At 44.5% G+C, this 19,807-nt stretch overlaps 1 protein-coding gene across 2 annotated transcripts in view; it reads left to right on the top strand.

The window, feature by feature from the left end:
- The window catches only part of FBLN2 (fibulin 2), a 192,145-nt gene that overhangs the window by 119,248 nt on the left and 53,090 nt on the right, over positions 1–19,807 (top strand). For both annotated transcript variants that reach the window (XM_074958111.1, XM_074958110.1), the window contains exons 3-4: positions 3,261–3,372; positions 11,299–11,428. In XM_074958111.1, the coding sequence (XP_074814212.1) occupies positions 3,261–3,372; positions 11,299–11,428 (242 nt within the window). The remainder of the gene's footprint in view (positions 1–3,260; positions 3,373–11,298; positions 11,429–19,807) is intronic.

The following is a 19,807-nucleotide window of genomic DNA, read 5'->3' as shown; positions in this document are numbered from 1 at the left end:
GTATTTTTCTACAAAACATTTCAACTTTTGGGTGAAAAGTCAAACGCCAAAATATTTTGGCTGAAAACCAAAATAATTCAATTTGGAATTGTCATTGTGTTGCCTCGTGAGAGTCCCTGAAACTCCCATTCTTCTCTGTAGGCTGGTTTAGTGCATGGTTGAACTAAATTTCCCAGGATACACCACCCCTTTTGCTCGTGGTGCAGCATGTGAGATGAAGTCTGCCTGGGAAGCCTGGCCCATAGAGGAGAATTGGAACTTGATGCAACCAGACTACAACTCTCATAAAGCACTGTAGCAGTATAACAGTTAGAAAGAACTTCGAGCTAAATCAAAATGAACCCCTCATGCTAAAGTATGAGTGCCCTCTTTGCCTTCTGCACCAGTTTTACTGTCTCAATTTAAGACCAAATTTTAACAAGTGCAACTTTCTTGGAGCTGAAGCAGGTGTCTAGGAATTGTTTCATGCGCTGCTGTGCTTTGGACTTTCACATGAACACAAGCCTTCTTCTCAATTTACCATCTCATGAATTATACATATTGCTTGATTATTATGAAATCATGTTTCAGCTGGCAGCCGGACTTGCAAACATTGCTCAGCCAAATCAAACTTATGTCTGTTAACCAGGATCCTCTATAAATCCCACTAAAAAGTACATAGCTGGTCACTTTCTTACCTAGGTAGGTCCCATAGCCAGCGCAAGAGCGGAAGTGCTACTTGTTGCTGCAGGCTTGTTGGGGATCATTGAGTTGAGTAGGGAGGTGGGTACCTGCTTGCACCCATTGTTGTTGTTTTTAAGGTGGTATCCCACTACCCACTAGCCAATGCAAGGACCTTCCTAATAGATGTGGGACGCCAGTTGCCAGCAGGTGCCTGGGGGTGGGGCCAGTCCTCAAGTTCCAAGCCCTGCAATCTAGTACCACTTTGATGGCCAGTATTAATATTGTTGTTTGTTATTTGCATTACAGTAACACAGCAAGACCCCAGACATGGGCTTGGTGCTGTACAGACATAATGAAATACTGTGCCTGTCCTAAAGAGAGTCCTCCCTCTGTGTTTTATAAAATCATATGTTTGTTTGATATGTTGAAAATTTGCTAGCGTAAATTATGTTTCACTTATTCCTGAGTGTTTACTGTTTAAATGTTAATCCAGTAGGGAAAATGTATGAAATAGCACAATGTTCCACACTTCTATGTTTTTTACGACATCTTACACCTGGGTTTTGCATCAGCTAATCAGCCGATTCAGCGCTGTGTCTCTCAGGGCCTTTTTATTGTGGCTTAAACCAACTAAAGCATCAAATTCAGCCCTCGGATTATATTCCAGGCAAACGTTGTATGAACAAAACTTTAATCCACTTTATGGAAACAATTTCTTAGCACTTCATCTGTCAAAATCTACAGACCAAAACCCTTGCTAAAGCCTGTTAGCTTCCAGGGACCATGACAAAGAACATTTGTTCACAGTTTGTTGTCCCTATGTCATTTTTACTGCTTGTATGTTAAATTTAGCAACACTGAGACGTGCATGTGCAGTAGATGGAGGAAATGCTCATGCATATCTGTTATGTAGTGTTTATGCACAAATTGTAATGGATCTCCTCTCCCACACATTAGACAGCCCAACTACTGAAGGGGAAGTCCCCATTACGTGCAAACAGTTTGGTAACAAACTAAACCCATTTGAGAACTGAATCAAATGTGATTTTTATTGTGGTCTTTGGATGTCTCAAAGATGGATTTATCTTCCAACAAATTATGGCTTTCCTCCCATTTAAATCTTCTAGTTGTCTCCATAAAAGAAAATTTAGCATGCTCCAATATGTCCGACCATCCTGGATGATGGAATGTTCACCCCTTTCTTTGTCTCATCAGACCAGGAATAGAGGCTGTTACTACATAATCCTGCCTGTATTCCTTGTTAGTATAATACAAAGAAAGGTCTATTGAATTAGTATGGAGTAAATGATCTATTTATGGGTTACAAATCTCAGTCCTCCCAAAATGTCCATCACATAGTGTTTGTACGTGCAGTGCACACAACCAGCTAGGAAACATAGTATACCAGTGGAGATGCATCTTTATAGACATTTCAAATGGTTGAGGGCAAGTTTTGGTTTGAACTTTGTTTTGTGTACTGCTAAATATCTTTGGAATGATCACTCTGTAAAGTTATTCATTTTCCAAAGATAGGTTTAAGTATAACCTTTGATTAAACTTTGGATGCTTTGCAGGCATTCATTGCAGATCTATGGAAACCATTTAAAGACAAACATAGGACCAACTCCTGCTCCCATTTAACTCAATAAACAAAGTCCCATTGACTTCAGTGGGAGAAGGATTCAGCCCAGAGAGATAAATTTGTACTGTTTTTTTTCAGAATGAAGATTGCGGTTTCTGTGTTGTCTTCCAAATGCTGAAAACCCAAATGCCAGCCTGCCCCCATCTCCCTGGGGAGGAAGATTGGTCAGAGTAGCAGCAGGATAGACAAGCCAGAAAGAAGAGGGAGAGTGCATGCTTGGGAATGTAGGGCTGGGCCCCTTCTCCAAGGGTTCACCATCTCCTATTAGCCATGCAGAGGGGTGCTTGAGTACTGATTGGGCCCCCTTGGTCTCCCCCATTAATTTAAATCTATTGGGGGGGGGCCTTTTGTCCCCTTCAGCTGCCCACCCTCCCTCTTCCTTATAGTAGTAGTATGTACACTGTGTTCGGGATGCTGTGAGTCTGACTGATCACTTACGTTGGGATCAGGAAGGAATTTTTCCCATTGGGCCAAATTAGAGAGGGGGTGTGTGTGTGTCTCAGAGAGAGACAGACAGACAGACCATCATCACAGAATCATGGATGCATAGTTCACAGACCCTTTTGGTATCCTTTTACTCCCCTCACAGGAAAGAGGGTGAAAGAATTCAGAAGTTAGTTGAGTCCTAGGTCAGGGAGGGTCTACCTGCAGTATGGGTTATATGGTGGGAGTCCTTTAATCACACATTAGACCAATTTATATGCCTGGTACATGAGAGAGGGTGGAAGCTGGGCATATAGCGCCACTCCTGAGTGTTAAGTTAATAAAATTTCAGCCTGCCACTTAAGTCCATCCCTATGTCTATCTTCATTCATCTGCGTGTCCCGATCAATGAATTTTCAAGCTGTGCATTTAGCCAACAGACGTTTCAAATAAGAGGACTTTTAAAATCTTATTTTCAATTAAAAACAAAAACTCTCCTCACAAAACCATCCCATGTCTCTCTCTTTTTCAGGTTCCACAAAGGACTTAATTGAAACTTGCTGTGCAGCTGGACAACAGTGGGCTATAGACAACGGAGAATGCACAGAAATCCCAGTCAGTGGGACTGATGGTGATATTTGCAGGTATGTAAACCAAAAACAAAGCTATCCAGAGTCATTCAGTGAGCACTGCTTTAGAGGAACCCTAATGATTGCATGAACTGGCTAATCTCCAGGGAGTTAGAACCAAGTCCATCCTCCAGATTATACTGCTGGCTGCCTGGCAATATGTCAGGGCGGAATGAGAAGAGTTTTCCCCAAGATCTAGAACCTAATATAAACAGAAACTTTTAAAGTTTTTTGTTTCTGCTGCTCAAAAACAAAATCCAGTGTGTAGCTTCCCTGTTGTACCCAGATGGGTGGAGTTTTTAGATTTTTAGGACAATGCAACCAAATGTTCTTTACACTTTTGTTGATAAATATTAAATTAAATTATTTTCCTTACTTTTTATTAAATGGTAAATTTGACAACTAATCTGGTAGATGGGAGAATATGTTCCAAAGGCTAGGTTCTGATGCTCTTGCTCACCTGTAATAGCACACCACTCATCGCATAATCCCACTGGAATCAAGGGAAGTGCTTGCTACATAAAGTACTGCTCTAGGTGAGTGAGGCTATCCGATCTCATCCCAATGTGGAGAAGAAAAGGATAGCAGTTGAGAAAAGAGCAGGGTAACATGGATAACATGTTAACTCCATTTCATACCCTCTCTCTTTCTAGTCTGAAAAAGAGACAGAAGTAGAAACAAAATAATTTGGTTGTCAAATATGAAAACCATGTGGATTCTTTAAAGTGATTTCAGCGTTTTAAGGTGCTGGTCTTATTTCTGAACTCATGCTGGTGGAAAGCAGCAGTGAATCTATTGAAGTCAGAGATGCTACACTGTTGAAAACCAATGTAAGTGAGATTAAAATCCAGTCCATTGGGTTGTAATATAACAATATTTACACACAACAAATATATGAATTGGAAAACATAAGCTCCGCTTCTGCACTTGCAAAATTCCAACAGTTGCACTCGTACATGTGTTTTAAAGATTCAAAAACTTCACATAACAAATGCTAGAATTGGTATCCTATAAGTCAGTCAAATGCCATGATGATAGGCACAGTATGAAAACCTGGACAGAAAACCCATTGTGCCACCTGCACCATGCAGATACACATACAGGTGTTCTATCTGTATGTCAAAATGGCGGTAAGTACCTATGGGCAACCATGTACCTGCAAAGAAGCAGCTAACTCAGTTCTGTTGGTATCCAGAAAAATACAGGATGACATAGACTCTACAGGTTAACTACTATTATGTCCAGGATAGCAAATTATTAACAACTAGACTTTTTTGCAAATGATCAAAAGTGCACCTCATCTTGTGTCACAGCTGAAAGATGAAAGGGCCAGATCTTCAACTGGGGCAAAAGAGCACAGCCCCGTGGGGCTTGTAGCTATGCCAATTTACACCAGTTGAGGACAGCCTAGAGTGTCCCAACATGAGTGGCCCGTAGCACTATGCTGGTGCATTAGATCAGTACAGATTCAAAGGCTGTGGTGCTACTAGCTAAATCACCCACACCGCCTCTTGCAGCACCTGGGTTTTCCTTGGATGTTTTCTATTCATCTACCCACCAGGCCTAACTTTTGCTTGTTCCATGATGGAACAATTCCTCTAGGTGGGGAATGGAAAAAATATGCATTGAAATTATTTTTATTGATGTAAAGTTAAGGTTAGTATAAAGTATGCACAACTTTTAGGGGTTCATGCCACTCATTGGGAATGATGTGTGAAATAACACGCCCTGCCCTCTGTATAGATAATACAGGCATGGTATTTAGCTCGGCCTAGGTAATAAATGGACACTAATCAGACGTCAAGAATTATAACATTCAAAAACTAGTCAGAGAACACTTTAATCTCTTTGGTCACTCGATTACAGACCTAAAAGTGGCAATTCTTCAACAAAAAAACTTCAAAAACAGACCCCAACGAGAGGCTGCTGAATTGGAATTAATTTGCAGACTGGATACAATTAACTTAGGCTTGAATAAAGACTGGGAGTGGATGGGTCATTACACAAAGTAAAACTATTTCCCCATGTTTATTCCGCCCATCTCTCTCTCCCCCACACCCCCCGCTCTCCTTCTGGTAATAGCTCACCTTAAGTGATCACTCTCGTTACAGTGTGTATGGTAACACCCATTGTTTCATGTTCTCTGTGTATATAAATCTCCCCACTGTATTTTCCACTGCATGCATCCGATGAAGTGAGCTGTAGCTCACAAAAGCTTATGCTCAAATAAATTGGTTCGTCTCTATGGTGCCACAAGTACTCCTTTTTTTTTTTTTTGCGACTACAGACTAACACGGCTGCTACTCTGAAACCTGATCTTATAGGGACAGTCCCGATTTTGGGGTCTTTTTCTTATATAGGCTCTTATTACTCCCCACCCCCTCTCCTGATTTTTCACATTTGCTGTCTGGTCACCCTAGTTTGGCCAGACAGTGAGATTTTTCTTACTATGTCCAGGAGTCACAAGTTTAAAAACAACCCAAAACTATAATGGTGTACATTTTTTCTTCCTTTCCCCCTCCCCCCAGTCCTCCTCATTTTAAGCAGTAAATCAACCCTTGTTTAAAATATGTAAGATATTTTTAGCTAGTTTTGACTTTTCTCATTGACATTATGGATATAGTGTTGAATATACCCCAATAATACGTGGGTCAAACTGGCTGCCAGGAAATGACAGCAATAAATTAACAAGGAGTGACTGCTAGAGCACAGAAAAGTTCTGCTGAAAACCTGTCAACATTAAGGAAATTTGCACTGGGATAACTACATCAATGCAGTCAAACCAATACAAACTCCTAATATAGACACGCTGCACTAGAATAAAGCTGCACTAGAATAAAGCAGGGCTTACACCCATCCCGTTTATATTGATAAGAACATAAAGAATGGACATATTGAGTCAGAAAATGGTCCATCTAGCTCAGTAGCCAGTTTTCTAACAGTGGCTGGTGCCAGATACTTCAGAGGAAATGAACAGATCAGGGCAATTGTTGAGTGTATCCATCCCCTGTCATCCAGTCCCAGCTTCTATCAGACAGAGGTTTAGGAACACCCAGTGCATGGGGTTGCATCCCTAACCATCGTGGCTAATAGCCATTGATGAACCTATCCTCCATGAACTTACCTAATTCTGTTTTGAACCCAGTTAGACTTTTGGTCTTCACAGCATCTCCAGGTTGACTCTGCTTTGTGTGAAGAAGTTCTTCCTTATGTTTGCTTCAAACCTGATGTCCATTAATTTCATTGGGTGACCCCTGGTTCTTGTATTATTTGAAGGGGAAAATAACATTTCTTTATTCTCCCCATTCATAATTTTATAGACCTCTATCGTATCCCCCCAGTCATCTCTTTTTTAAGCTGAACAGTCCCTTTTAAATCTCTCCTCATATGGAAGTTCTATACTCTTAATCATATTTGTTGCCCTTCGTGGAACTTTTTCCAATTCTAATGTATCATTTTTGAGATGGGACAACCAGAACTGCACTAAATATTCCAGGTGTGGGCATACCATAGACTTATATAGTGGTATTTATATTTTCTGTCTTAATATCTATCCCTTTGCTAATGGTTTCTAACATTCTGATAGCTTTTTGACTGCTGCTACACATTGAGCAGATGTTTTCAGAGAACTATCCATGATCACTCCAAGATCTTTCTTGAGTTTTAACGGCTAATTTAGTACCCATCATTTTGTATGCATAGTTGGGAGCATGTTTTTCAATGTGCATTGCTTTGTACTTATCAACATTGAATTTAATCTGCTTTGTTGCCCAGTTACCCAGTTTTGTGAGATCCCTTTATAACTCTTCGCAATCAACTTTGGATTTAACTGTTCTGAGTAATTTTGTATCATCTGCAAACTTTGCAGCCATTTTGACCTAGGTATTATTGGGGTACATGCAATACTATATCCATAATGTCAATGAGAAAAGTCAAATCTAGCTAAAATGTCTTAAATACTTTAAACAAGGGTTAATTTACTGTATTAAAATTTTTTCCAGATCACTTATGAATATGTTGAACAGCACTGGTCCCAGAACAGGTCCTTGGAGGACCTTGCTATTTACCTCTCTCCACTGTGAAAACTGTCCATTTATTCCTACCCTTTGTTTCCTATCTTTTAGCCAGTTACAGATCGCCGAGGACCTTCTTTCTTACCCCATGACATATGTTACCGTGTTGAACTGCTCTGGCACAAGCCCTGCTTTGTGTCAGTGGAGCATGTTTATATTGGAGGCTTGCACCAATTTAATACATTGATGTAGTTATACCAGCGTGAATTTTTGAGAAAGGCCCCCAGAGTCCAACAATCCACCTACCTAGCCATCTAAGAATGGGTTTGTGAATAGGAAATAAATACGAATACATAAGGTAAAGCTTTTATCTGCTCAGCTAATGGTTCAGTGGTACAGTACCCAAAATTAAACCATCGTGAAATGTCTAAGGGCTTGTCTTCACTACTGGGGTAAGTCAACCTAAGGTATGCTACTCCAGCTACATGAATCATAGGAATGGAAGGGACCTTGAGAGATCATATAGTCCAGTCCCCTGCCTCATGGCAGGACTAAGTATTATCTAGACCATTCCTAACAGGTGTTTGTCTAACCTGCTCTTAAAAATCTCTAACGATGGAGATTCCACAACCTCCCTAGGCAATTTATTCCAGTGCTTAATCACCCTAACAGTTAGGAAGTTTTTTCTAATGTCCAATTTAAACCTCCCTTGCTGCAATTTAAGCCCATTGCTGCTTGTCCTATCCTTAGAGGTTAAGAAAAAACATTTTTCTCCATCCTCCTTGTAACAACCTTTTACATACTTGAAAACTGTTATGATGTCCCCTCTCAGTCTTCTCTTTTCCAGACTAAACAAACCAAATTTTTTCAATCTTCCCTCATAGGTCATGTTTTCTAGACCTTTAATCATTTTTGTTGCTCTTTGTCCAATTTGTCCACATCCTTCTTGAAGTGTGGCCCCCAGAACTGGGTACAATACTCCAGTTGAGGGCTAATCAGCTGGAGTCGACATAGCTTAGGTCAGTTTACCCCAGTATCTTCACTGTGCTGCATTGGCAGGAGATGCTCTCTCATCGACTTACCGTAATCTTGTTGGGGAGCTGGAGTACCGGGGTCAACTGGAGAGCGCTCTGTGGTCAATTTAGCCGGTCTTCACTAAACCCACTAAATCGACCTCTGGTGTGTTGATTGCAGCAGCATCAATCTCCCCATAGTGAAGACCAGCCCTAAGGAAGTTACAAGTATAAAAATGACCAGTTGCACTTCCTATAGCACTGGATCACCATTTTACCATTTTTTGTATTGGAAAGGAACTTTTCAAGGCAAAATGTTATATTTCTGAGGACCGTTAATCCATGCAGACTTCGGCCTTTTAACAGCAGCTAATGATTTTTGGATTGTAGGTGCTTTACATCCAAAAAACTACTTCATTCAGTGTTGGTCTTTTGGATGCTTTCAAAGAGCCATAATAGCCATCAATAAAATTTCAGATGTCCTATGATGGCAGTAAAAAATTAGATTCAGTGCTCAAATATGGTTGGACATTAGCCACTAAAATTTCAAACAAAGCACTATGTTTTTTCTCGTTGGCAATTCACATGGGAACAAGAAGCAAACATTACTGGAAAAACAAAACACAAAGGGAAAAAAAGATCATATTCCTTTATTCAACCACAGGCCATTGATTAACTGATAACACTATTCATACATTGTCCAGCATGTAAATATTAACTTAAACCTGGTGCAGTTGGCCACTGACATTTTAAGTGTGAATGGCCAATGGCCAAGTTGCAGTCACAGGCTAGTTTGCACAGGAATATGAGACATCTCCTTCCATTTTTTTTCCCAAGCATCAGGAAAAAAAATGAATTGGAAATATTTTTTCTCAGGGGGGAAAAAAAGGAGGGGGGAGTTTGCTTCCAGGGAGACTTGTTTCTTTGTTGTAATAATCATACATATCTTATTGACAACCATTTTTGGCTTGGAACTTGCTGTCAGTAAAGGATAGCTAACTGGCTATTATCCGTTGACTGTTAAAAAGCAAGATCCCTTACAACCAGTGCATGTTTGTGAGACTGTGGGTTGGAGACGATTGAGTTTACGCCAGGAGTGGGCAAACTTTTTGGCCCGAGGGCCACATCAGGGTTGTGAAACTTTAGGGAAGGCCGGGTAGGGAAGGCTGTGCCTCCCCAAATAGCTTGGACCCCGCCCCCTATCCACCCCCTTCCACTTCCCGCCCCTGAGAACCCCCAACCCATCCAATCCCCCCCCGCTCCTTGTCCCCTGACCGCCCCCTCTTGGGATCCCTGCCTCTAACTGCCCCCTCGGACCCTGCCCCCTATCCAACCTCCCTGTCCCCTGACTGCCCGACCCTTATCCACACCCCTGCCTCTAACTGCCCCCTGGGACCCCACCCCCTGTCCAACCCCCCTGCTCCCCGTCCCTTGACTGCCCCCGCCACGCCACTGCACTGCCAGGCAGGAGCAGCGGGCCAGAGCGCCAGTGGAGCAGGGACAGCAGGGGCGGGGCCAGGGGCTAGCCTCCCGGGCTGGGATCTCAGGGGCCGGGCAGGATGGTCCCATGGGCCGGATGTGGCCCATGGACCATAGTTTGCCCACCTCTTGTTTACGCCCTTTGGGTGCACTTGGTAGCCAGAGATTACAAGGATGCCCCCTATTGGACAATTCTTGTACTTTGTGTTAGGCACTGGAACTGGCCGTCATGAGCAATAAAGGGTTCTGCCTGGAGAAAGTAAATCCTTTCCCTACTTCCCCTGTATCACCTGAAAATGGGTCCACCACAAAAACATAAGGTTAAGAACATGAGTATAATACTAGATGTCAGTGGTGGGCAACCTACAGCATGTGCGGGGTAATCCACTGGTGGGCCGCAAGACAGTTTGTTTACATTGACCGCCTGCAGGCACAGCTGCCCACAGCTCCCAGTGGCCGTGGTTTGCCGGTCCTGGTCAATGGGAGCTGTGGGAAGTGGCGGGGGCTCACTGCCACTTCCCACAGCTCCCATTGGCTGGGAATGGCGAACCACGGCCACTGGGAGCTGCAGGCGGCCGTGCTTTCGGATGGTCAGTGTAAACAAACTGTCTTGCAGCCGGCCAGCGGATTACCCTGAAAGTCCGCGTGCGACCTGCGAGCCTCAGGTTGCCCACCACTGCTATATGTTGAATGAGGTTTAATCCATTGGTCTATAGTATTTATATAGTGCCCGGCATTATGTTATCTGAATGCTGATTGATAGATTATAAAGTCAGAAGAGACCACTGTGATCATCTAGTCTGACCTCCTGTATAACACAGGCCACAGGACTTTCCTGAATTAATTCCTGTTTGAACTAGAGAGAGAGAGTGAGAGTGTGTGTGTGTGTGTGTATACAGTCTTGATTTAAAAACGTCTAGTGATGGAGAACTCACCACAATATGGGAGTAGTCATTCTGATGATTATTTACCCTCAAGGTTAAATATTTGCACTTTATTTTGAGCCTGAATTTGTCTAGCTTCAACTTCCAGCCATTGGCTCTTGTTTATATCTTTGCAGGCTAGATTGAAGAGCTTTCTACTATCAAATTTCTATTCTCCATGTCGGTACTTATAGACTGGGATCAAACCTTCTCTTTGTTAAGATAAACAGATTGAGCTCCTTAAGTCTTTCATTATAAGTCACGTTTTCCAATCTAAGACAGAATTTAACAGGTGAAATCCTGGCTCCATTGAAGTCGGTGGCAAAACTCCCATTGACTTCAATGGCAACAAGATGTCGCCCATAATATACGTTTTAAAAAAAAGGTGATGACATATTAGGAATGAATATATTTCTATGTCCAGTGACACAAATTCTTACTGTATAGTCTTGCAACCTGATGGCACTACCTTTTGAATGCCAGTTAACACTTAACCCTGTTCCGTCTTTGCAGAATTGCTCAGAAGCAGTGTTGTGTCTCATACTTAAAAGAAAACAGCTGTGTTGCTGGCATGATCGCAGCCAAGGAAGGAGATTCGTGTGGACCTGATGAAAGCAATATCTGTGAAGGATCTTTTTACAAGGCAAGACCCGTTGGTACTTTTGCAAGTCCTATTCTGATGCAGATGTATTGAGTTTTGTGCAATTTTTTTAAAGGTGTTTTATATTTGTGTCATGGAGTTTAGTTATTTATAAAGTTGCATGGATAGGGCATGGAAATCATACTTAGCTAAATATTTTGGTAGTTTGCATTCAGGCTTAATTGTGCCTGAGATTTGTAAAACTTTGTAATGAGGTAATTTGTATTGTTTCTCTCTCATTGTTAAGATTAAACTTGCTGGGTTTTGTTTTTTTTAATTATTATTGCTTTCTCCATTTGGAAGAGGGTGGGAGAAGTTTACTTCAGTTTTTTTTATCTGCGGTAATAGATTTTAGAAAATGATAGGGAAAAGCCTAATCAAAGATATAATTGGAAAGCCCCATTACTGAACAATTTGTCAGCTTAGACACTTTATTGAATAGCAGTTTCATTTACCAGCTAAACAAAAAATTTGACAAGAAACAAATATTTAGATTACTATAGAGGCTTTTTCTCATAAATAAAGAAGGGCTATTAACTGGTGATTCGAGTAATGAACCATGTGCCAGAACCTCAGCCAGTCTAAATCAGCCTAGCTCTACTGAAGTTAAAGGAGCTAAGCCAGTTTACACCCGCTAAGGATCTGGCCTCTTATTTGTTATGCACGTTTCTCCAGTTTGGGCCTGAAGTGAAGGTTTCAGAATTCCTTAAACACTGATCAGAATTTATGTAGGTGTTTGTGTGCTCAGATGTAATATTCCATTGTATCAGCAGGAAACTTATTAGCTCTGTCTGTTCTAATGCATCCGAGAGTCTTGCGAATAACTTGATTTGTTGGTAAGGAAAATAGAAGGTCATCCACTGTGTAGTAAAGGGTTTAATTAGGTATGCAGGCTTATCATTTCTAGGGGATGATTAATCTTCAAAATAATATTTGTTTAGAGCCAAAATTCTGCCCTCAGAAACATGCAGAGAAATCAATGAAACTTTCACAACTCTATTTGTTGGTAGATTTTGGCCTTTAGTTACTTCAGAAATAAGGCAAATATGCTACTCTTAGATCTGTGGGGGTGTCATATATGCAGTGCAGAGCACTATTGCTGTACTGTGGTTGCTTCACACACAAGGAACTCTCAGTGAGTAAGGCCAGGTTGATGTTGACTTCTGCCAACATGGCTATGTCAGTCAGGTGTGATCCCTGACCAGCGTAGTCGTGCCAGCAGAAGCCCCTTGTGTTGACCCAATTACATGGCAAAGCTGTGCTTTTCCTGGTATAGCTTGTTTTGTTTGTGGTGGGGTGGTTTCACCACTTTGCCAGTATAGTATTCCCATGCCAGTGGAGCACTCCTAGTGTAGATATAAGTGAAGAGGAGAATTTTGCCGATGGTTTGTATCTTAGCCCTGGTTTACACTACGAGTTTAGGTCGAATTTAGCAGCGTTAGATCGATTTAACCCTGCACTCGTCCACACAACAAGCCATTTTTGTCACCTTAAAGGGCTCTTAAAATTGATTTCTGTACTCCTCCCCGACAAGGGGATTAGCACTGAAATCGACATCACCAGGTCGAATTTGGGTTAGTTTGGACGCAATTCGACAGTATTGGCCTCCAGGAGCTATCCCACAGTGCTCCATTGTGATGGCTCTGGACAGCACTTTCAACTCAGATGCACTAGCCAGGTACACAGGAAAAGCACCAGGAACTTTTTAATTTCATTTCCTGTTTGGCCAGTGTGGCGCGCTCATCAGCACAGGTGACCATGCAGTCCCAGAATCGCAAAAGAGCTCCAGAATGGACCGAATGGGAGGTACTGGATCTGATCTCTGTATGGGGAGACAAAGCCGTGCTATCAGAACTCCGTTCCAAAAGATGAAATGCCAAAATATTTGAAAAAATCTCCAAGGGCATGATGGACAGAGGCTACAACAGGGACCTGCAGTAGTGCCGCATGAAAATTAAGGAGCTCAGGCAAGCCTACCAAAAAAACAAAAAAGGCAAACTGCTGCTCCGGGTCAGAGCCCCAGACATGCTGCTTCTATGATGAGCTGCATGCAATTCTAGGGGGTGCCCCTACTACTACCCCGACCCCTGTCTGTGAACACCTGCAAGGCGGGAGTCTCACACAACAGGGATGAGGATTTTGGGGACGAAGAAGATGCTGATGAGGAGGAGGATAGCACACAACAGGCAAGGGGAGAAACTGGTCTCCCCGACAGCCAGGAACTGTTTATCACCCTGGAGCCAGTACCCTCCCAAGGTGGGCTCCCGGACCATGAAGCTGGAGAAGGCACCTCTGGTGAGTGTACCTTTTAAATATAATGCATGGCTTAAAAGCAAGCTTGTTTAATGATTAATTTGCCCTGAAGACTTGGAATGCATTCGCGGCCAGTACAGCTACTGGAAAAGTCTGTTAACGTGCCTGGAGATGAAGCTGAAATCCTCCAGGGACATGCAGAGGTGGCCGTTCCTACTGGGCTGTTTGCCTGTGGCTGAAAAGAAATCATCCCCGCTTTTAGCCACACGGGAGCGGGGGGTGGGCGGCATTCACGCTGAGCTGTTCGCGTTTGGCTGGCAGGAATCTTTCCTGATACTAATCACGTGGTGGGAGGAGGGGTGAAGCGATCATCCCAGAAAATTGTGGGGAGGGGGAGTAGTTAACCCGAAAACCGCAGCCACTCATTTTAAATGGCCAACCCAATGGGTGCTTGGTATGGGAAAGGAGGGCACTGCTGTTTGAAACCATTCCCACATGTTATGAAGGTTGAAGAAGCCGAGAGACTGTGGCTTAACATGGCTGCCTGCAAGCCGAATTCTGTTGCCCAGCCCTGCATGTGTGATCTCTCACCAAACCTGCAAGCCCTCAATATAAGAGGCAAAATGAGACCTTGTACCGAAAGCACATGTGCTATGGAATGTTAACAGCTTGGTTCACCATGAAAGAGTCTACCCATTGTTCTCTAGAATGTGTCTTTTTAAATACTACTCTCCCTTTTTTTCCTCCCACAGCTGCAAATGTTTCAGCATTCCCCCATCGTCTCCATCCCAGAGGCTAGCGCGCTGAAAGAGCTCCGTAGAATGGGTGGAGGCAAACAATGGCAGAGTCCAGGAAAGCAGAAAATGAATGCGAGGATAGGAGGGACGAGCAAGATGAGAGGTTGCGGGAGCAAGAGGAGAGGTGGCAACAGCATGATGAAAGGAGGCAGGATGCAATACTGAGGCTACTGGGGGATCAAACTGATATGCTCTGGCATCTGGTGGAGCTGCAGGAAAGGCAGCAGGAGCACAGACTACCCCTGCAGCCCCTGTGTAACCGCCCGCCCTCCTCCCCAAGTTCCATAGTCTCCTCACCTAGACGCCCAAGAACGCGGGGGGGGGGCCTCCAGGCACCCAACCACTCCACCCCAGAGGACTGTCCAAGCAACAGAAGGCTGGCATTCAATAAGTTTAGAAGTGTAGTATGGCCTTGTCCTTCCCTCCTCCCCTCATCCACCATCCCACCCGGTGCTTCCCTCCTCCCCCACCCCTCCCGGGCTACCTTGGCAGTTATCCCCCTATGTGTGTGATGAATTAATAAAGAATGCATGATTTTGAAACAACAATGACTTTATTGCTTCTGCAAGCAGTGATCAAAGGGGGAGGGCGGTTGGCTTACAGGGAAGTAGAGTGAACCAAGGGGGCGGGTTTTCATTAAGGAGAAACAAACAAGACTCTCACACCGTAGCCTGGCCAGTCATGAAACTGGTTTTCAAAGCTTCTCTGATGCGCAGGTTGCCCTGCTGTGCTCTTCTAATTGCCCTGGTGTCTGGCTATGCGTAAATCAGTGGCCAGGATATTTGCCTCAGCCTCCCACCCCGCCATAAACATCTCCCCCTTACTCTCACAGATATTGTGGAGCACACAGCAAGCAGCAATAACAATGGGAATACTGGTTTCGCTGAGGTCTAACCGAGTCAGTAAACTGAGCCAGCGCGCTTTTAAATGTCCAAATGCACATTCTGCCACCATTCTGCACTTGCTCAGCCTATAGTTGAACAGCTCCTGACTACTGTCCAGGCTGCCTGTGTACGGCTTCATGAGCCATGGCATTAAAGGGTAGGCTGGGTCCCCAAGGATAACTAGAGGCATTTCAACATCCCCAACGGTTATTTTCTGGTCTGGGAAGTAAGTCCCTTCCTGCAGCTGTTCAAACAGACCAGAGTTCCTGAAGATGCGAGTGTCCTGTACCTTTCCCAGCCATCCCGCGTTGATGTTGGTGAAACGTCCCTTGTGATCCACCAGTGATTGCAGCACTATTGAAAAGTACCCCTTGCGGTTTACATACTGGCTACCAAGGTGGTCCAGTCGCAAGATAGGGATATGCATTCCGCCTATCGCCCCACCACAGTTAGGAAATCCCATTGCAACATAGCCATCCACTGTGACCTGCACATTTCCCAGCGTCACTACCCTTGATAGCAGCAGCTCAGTGATTGCGTTGGCTACTTGGATCACAGCAGCCCCCACAGTAGATTTGCCCACTCCAAATTGATTCCCAACTGACAGGTAGCTGTCTGGCATTGCAAGCTTCCAGAGGGCTATTGCCACTTCTTGTGAACTGTGAGGGCTGCTCTCATCTTGGTATTCTTGCGCTTCAGGGCAGGGGAAAGCAAGTCACAAAGTTCAATGAAAGTGCCCTTACGCATGCGAAAGTTTCGCAGCCACTGGGAATCGTCCCAGACCTGCAACACTATGCGGTCCCACCAGTCTGTGCTTATTTCCCAGGCCCAGAATAAGCGTTCCACGGCACGAGCCTGCCCCATTGCCATCAGGATGTACAAATTGCCAGGGCCCGTACTTTGAGAGAAGTCTGCGTCCATGTCCTCATCACTTTCGTCACCGCGCTTCCATCGCCTCCTCACCTGCTTTTGCAGGTTCTGGTTCTGCACATACTGCAGGATAATGCGCGAGGTGTTTACAATGCTCATAACTGCTGCGGTGATCTGAGCGGGCTCCATGCTTGCCGTGGTATGGCGTCTGCAGGAGAGCAGAGTTGCAGCGGAAGTGGTGGCTTACGATGGATGCCACAAGAATAGATATTTATAGAGAACGACGAGAGGACCTGTGAGGTGGATTCATGAGAGCAGGAAAGCAGAGTTGCAGCAGAAGCGATGGAGGACGATGGTTAGCACCGCGCACATTTCCCAAAGAAGAACACACATACCCGGGAGCCCATGACAGACAACATGGAGAAATTCGCTATTGAGACAATAGCAGCAGAGCAGAGTTGCAGTGGATGACGACAGTTAGCAGTCCTACTGCACCATCTGCTGAAAGCAGTATGGCATCTATACAGAAAAAAGACACAAAACTACTGTCTGCCGTTGCTTTCACGGCGGGAGGGGCGACTGATGACATGTACCCAAAACCACCCGCGACAATGTTTTTGCTCCATCAGGCACTGGGAGCTTAACCCAGAATTCCAATGGGCGGCGGAGACTGCGGGAACTGTGGGATAGCTTCCCAAAGTGCACCGCTCCGTAAGTCGATGCTAGCCACGGTAGTGAGGACGCACTCTGCTGACTTAATGCGCTTAGTGTGGACATATGCAATCAACTGTATAAAATCGATTTCTAAATATCGACTTCTATAATATCGATCTAATTTCATAGTGTAGACATACCCTTAGTTGTCGTAAAACTTGCAAACCTCAGCACTGTGATTCCATGCTATGCAGATGTTAATGTAATGCTTTCATTCAAATGAAGTGATTTTAAACTCTACTCTCTTCAAGGCAGGGAATTTGCCTTTCTATTCTGTCTGCGCAGCTCCTAGGATATAGTGGCTTGTACGAGAAAGAAAAATCAATAATAGTAATAGTGAATCACATCTCTTGAAAATTAAGAAGGATGTTTCGACAGTATTATAATCAAACACTTCTCCTTTCATTGGCGGTGTCATAGAAAATGCTAATGGGAAAACTATATACAGTAACTCCTCTATCCTTGCAACAAAGCCCGTTGCCAACTGTGTCCACATATCTATTCAGGGGACACCATCATAGGGCCTAATCACATCAGCCACACTATCAGAGGCTCGTTCACCTGCACATCCACCAATGTGATATATGCCATCATGTGCCAGCAATGCCCCTCTGCCATGTACATTGGCCAAGCTGGACAGTCTCTACGTAAAAGAATAAATGGACACAAATCAGATGTCAAGAATTATAACATTCAAAAACCAGTTGGAGAACACTTCTATCTCTCTGGTCACTCCATTACAGACCTAAAAGCAAGCAGAAGGCTCCCGGGAGCTACTCCAAGGCAGAGGGCAGGAGCAGCACATGGCAGTGGGGGGAGGGACAGCTGAACTGCCGGCAATTGGTAGCTGGCAATTGGTAGCTGGCTGGGCGGCTGCCGCACTGGGAACTTAGGGGAACGGGGAGCTGATGGGGGGCTGCCTGTCCACCCTGGTTCCAAGCCCCCACCAGCTAGCTCCAACAGGCTGCTCTTCCTGCAAGCAGTGGACAAAGCAGGCAGCTGCCAAACAACATTATAATGGAGCATTGCGCAACTTTAAACTAGCGTGTTCCCTAATTGATCATCAGCGTAACAACGAAACAACGTTAACCAGGACGACTTTAAGTGAGGAGTTAACTGTAGTTATATCTCGCCCCCCCCCCCCCATTATGGCCATTGCTTTTTTAGTGTTCTAAGTGTAAAGACTTTACAGGGAATATAAAAAAGAGCTTCAAAAGATCTTACAATCTAACCCAATTAACCAACATTTCAAGACACTATATTTCTGGAGAGGAGCAGAATGTGAAGTGATGAATAGAGCTGGGTGACTTTTTTTCAGCAAATAGTTATTTGCCAACAAATGCAGTTTCTGTTGAGCCAAAACTACACCTCTACCCCGATATACTACGGTGCGATATAATGCGGTAAAGCAGCACTCCGGGGAGTGGGGCTGCTTTACCTCATTATATCTGAATTTGTGTTACCACAAGCGGTTCCTCTGCCCGCCCTGCGCCCCCTTACTTGCTGCGGCCCCCCCACCCCAGCTCACCTCCGCTCCGCCTCCTCCCACGAGCACACCACAATCAGCTGATTGGCGCTGTAAGCCTGGGAGGGAGAGAAGCGGAGCTGCGGTGCGCTCGTGGGAGGAGGCGGAGGTGAGCTGGGGCGGGGGGGGGGGGGCACAGAGGAACAGCTCCCCGCCCCAGCTCACCTCTGCTCCACCTCCTCCCCTGAGCACGGTGCTCTGCTTCTCCCCCCGCCTCCCTCCCTTCCTTCCAGGCTTCCCGCGCCAACGGCTGGTTGGTGTGGCATCCTGGAAGGAAGGAAGAGGGGGGGAAGCGGAGCAGTGGCGGCACGCTCAGGGGAGGAGGCGGAGCCAGAGCGGAGGTGAGCTGGGCGGGGAGTGGTTCCTCTCCCTACCCCAATATACCGCGGTCTCACCTATAAGACGGTAAGATTTTTTGGCTTCCGAGGACCGCATTATATCGGGGTAGAGGTGTATTTGCAAATTCATACCAAGTTTGCCAAATAGTTTCAGCCAAACAAAAAATCAAAATGCTTTGTTTCAGGCTGACTCCAAATTTTTCGTGTTGATTTTGGCAGCTATGAAAAAAGCAAATGAGGACTAGATTTACTGAATGGTCCTGGGGAGAGGCAGCAACTTCAGTGGTTAGGGAATTCACCTCTGATGTGGAAGGCCCCGCCTGATGTAGAGAAGGGATTTGAACTTGGGTCTCCCACGTTGCCACTGGGCTATTCTGGTATGGGACTGTCTCAGTCACTACTGTTGAAGCGGTTCTACTGTTTATAAATAATCAGTCATAGGAGCAGAGATTTGGACTTGGGTCTCCCATATCCTAGGTGCATGGCCTACCTACCTGGCAGTAGAGTCATTTCCACTCCCTCTCCCTGGCCCCATAACTATTCATCGTCATTCACAGTGGCCATTCAAAGTCATTAATAATGGTTTTGTTTATTTTAAACAAAATGTAGAACATGGCTAACAAAATGAAAAGCCATTTTAGTTGAAAAGCCGTTTTTGTTGGGAAGCAATGTTTTGACAAAACCTTAAAGCAGCTGTAGTACCAAAGGCTAGTTTGTCAATGGCAGGAGTAGGGCCTGCAATTATAGATTGGTGCCCACCCAAAAAAACCCAGTGTGAACAGACTTTGCTTTAGAAAAGGTGGCCCAATCTGTCTTTTTGGATTTTTCTCTGTGGCTGTTAAATGTGCGGCTGTGTACAGTGTTTGATCGTCTATTAAATTTCTGAAGCTCTTACAAATAGTAGTATAAGCCACATTAGGACATGTGGTGTGCTAGAGCAAAGGCTGAGAAGTCGAGGGAGTAAAGTGAGCAAGGAGGGGGAATAGTTTTGTGGCCTGAAC

Source organism: Natator depressus, chromosome 7 (genome assembly GCF_965152275.1).
Source record: "Natator depressus isolate rNatDep1 chromosome 7, rNatDep2.hap1, whole genome shotgun sequence".
Lineage (NCBI taxonomy): Eukaryota > Metazoa > Chordata > Testudines > Cheloniidae > Natator > Natator depressus.
The sequence above is the reverse complement of the archived record's forward strand: the minus strand, read 5'-3'. Positions and strand labels throughout refer to the sequence as shown.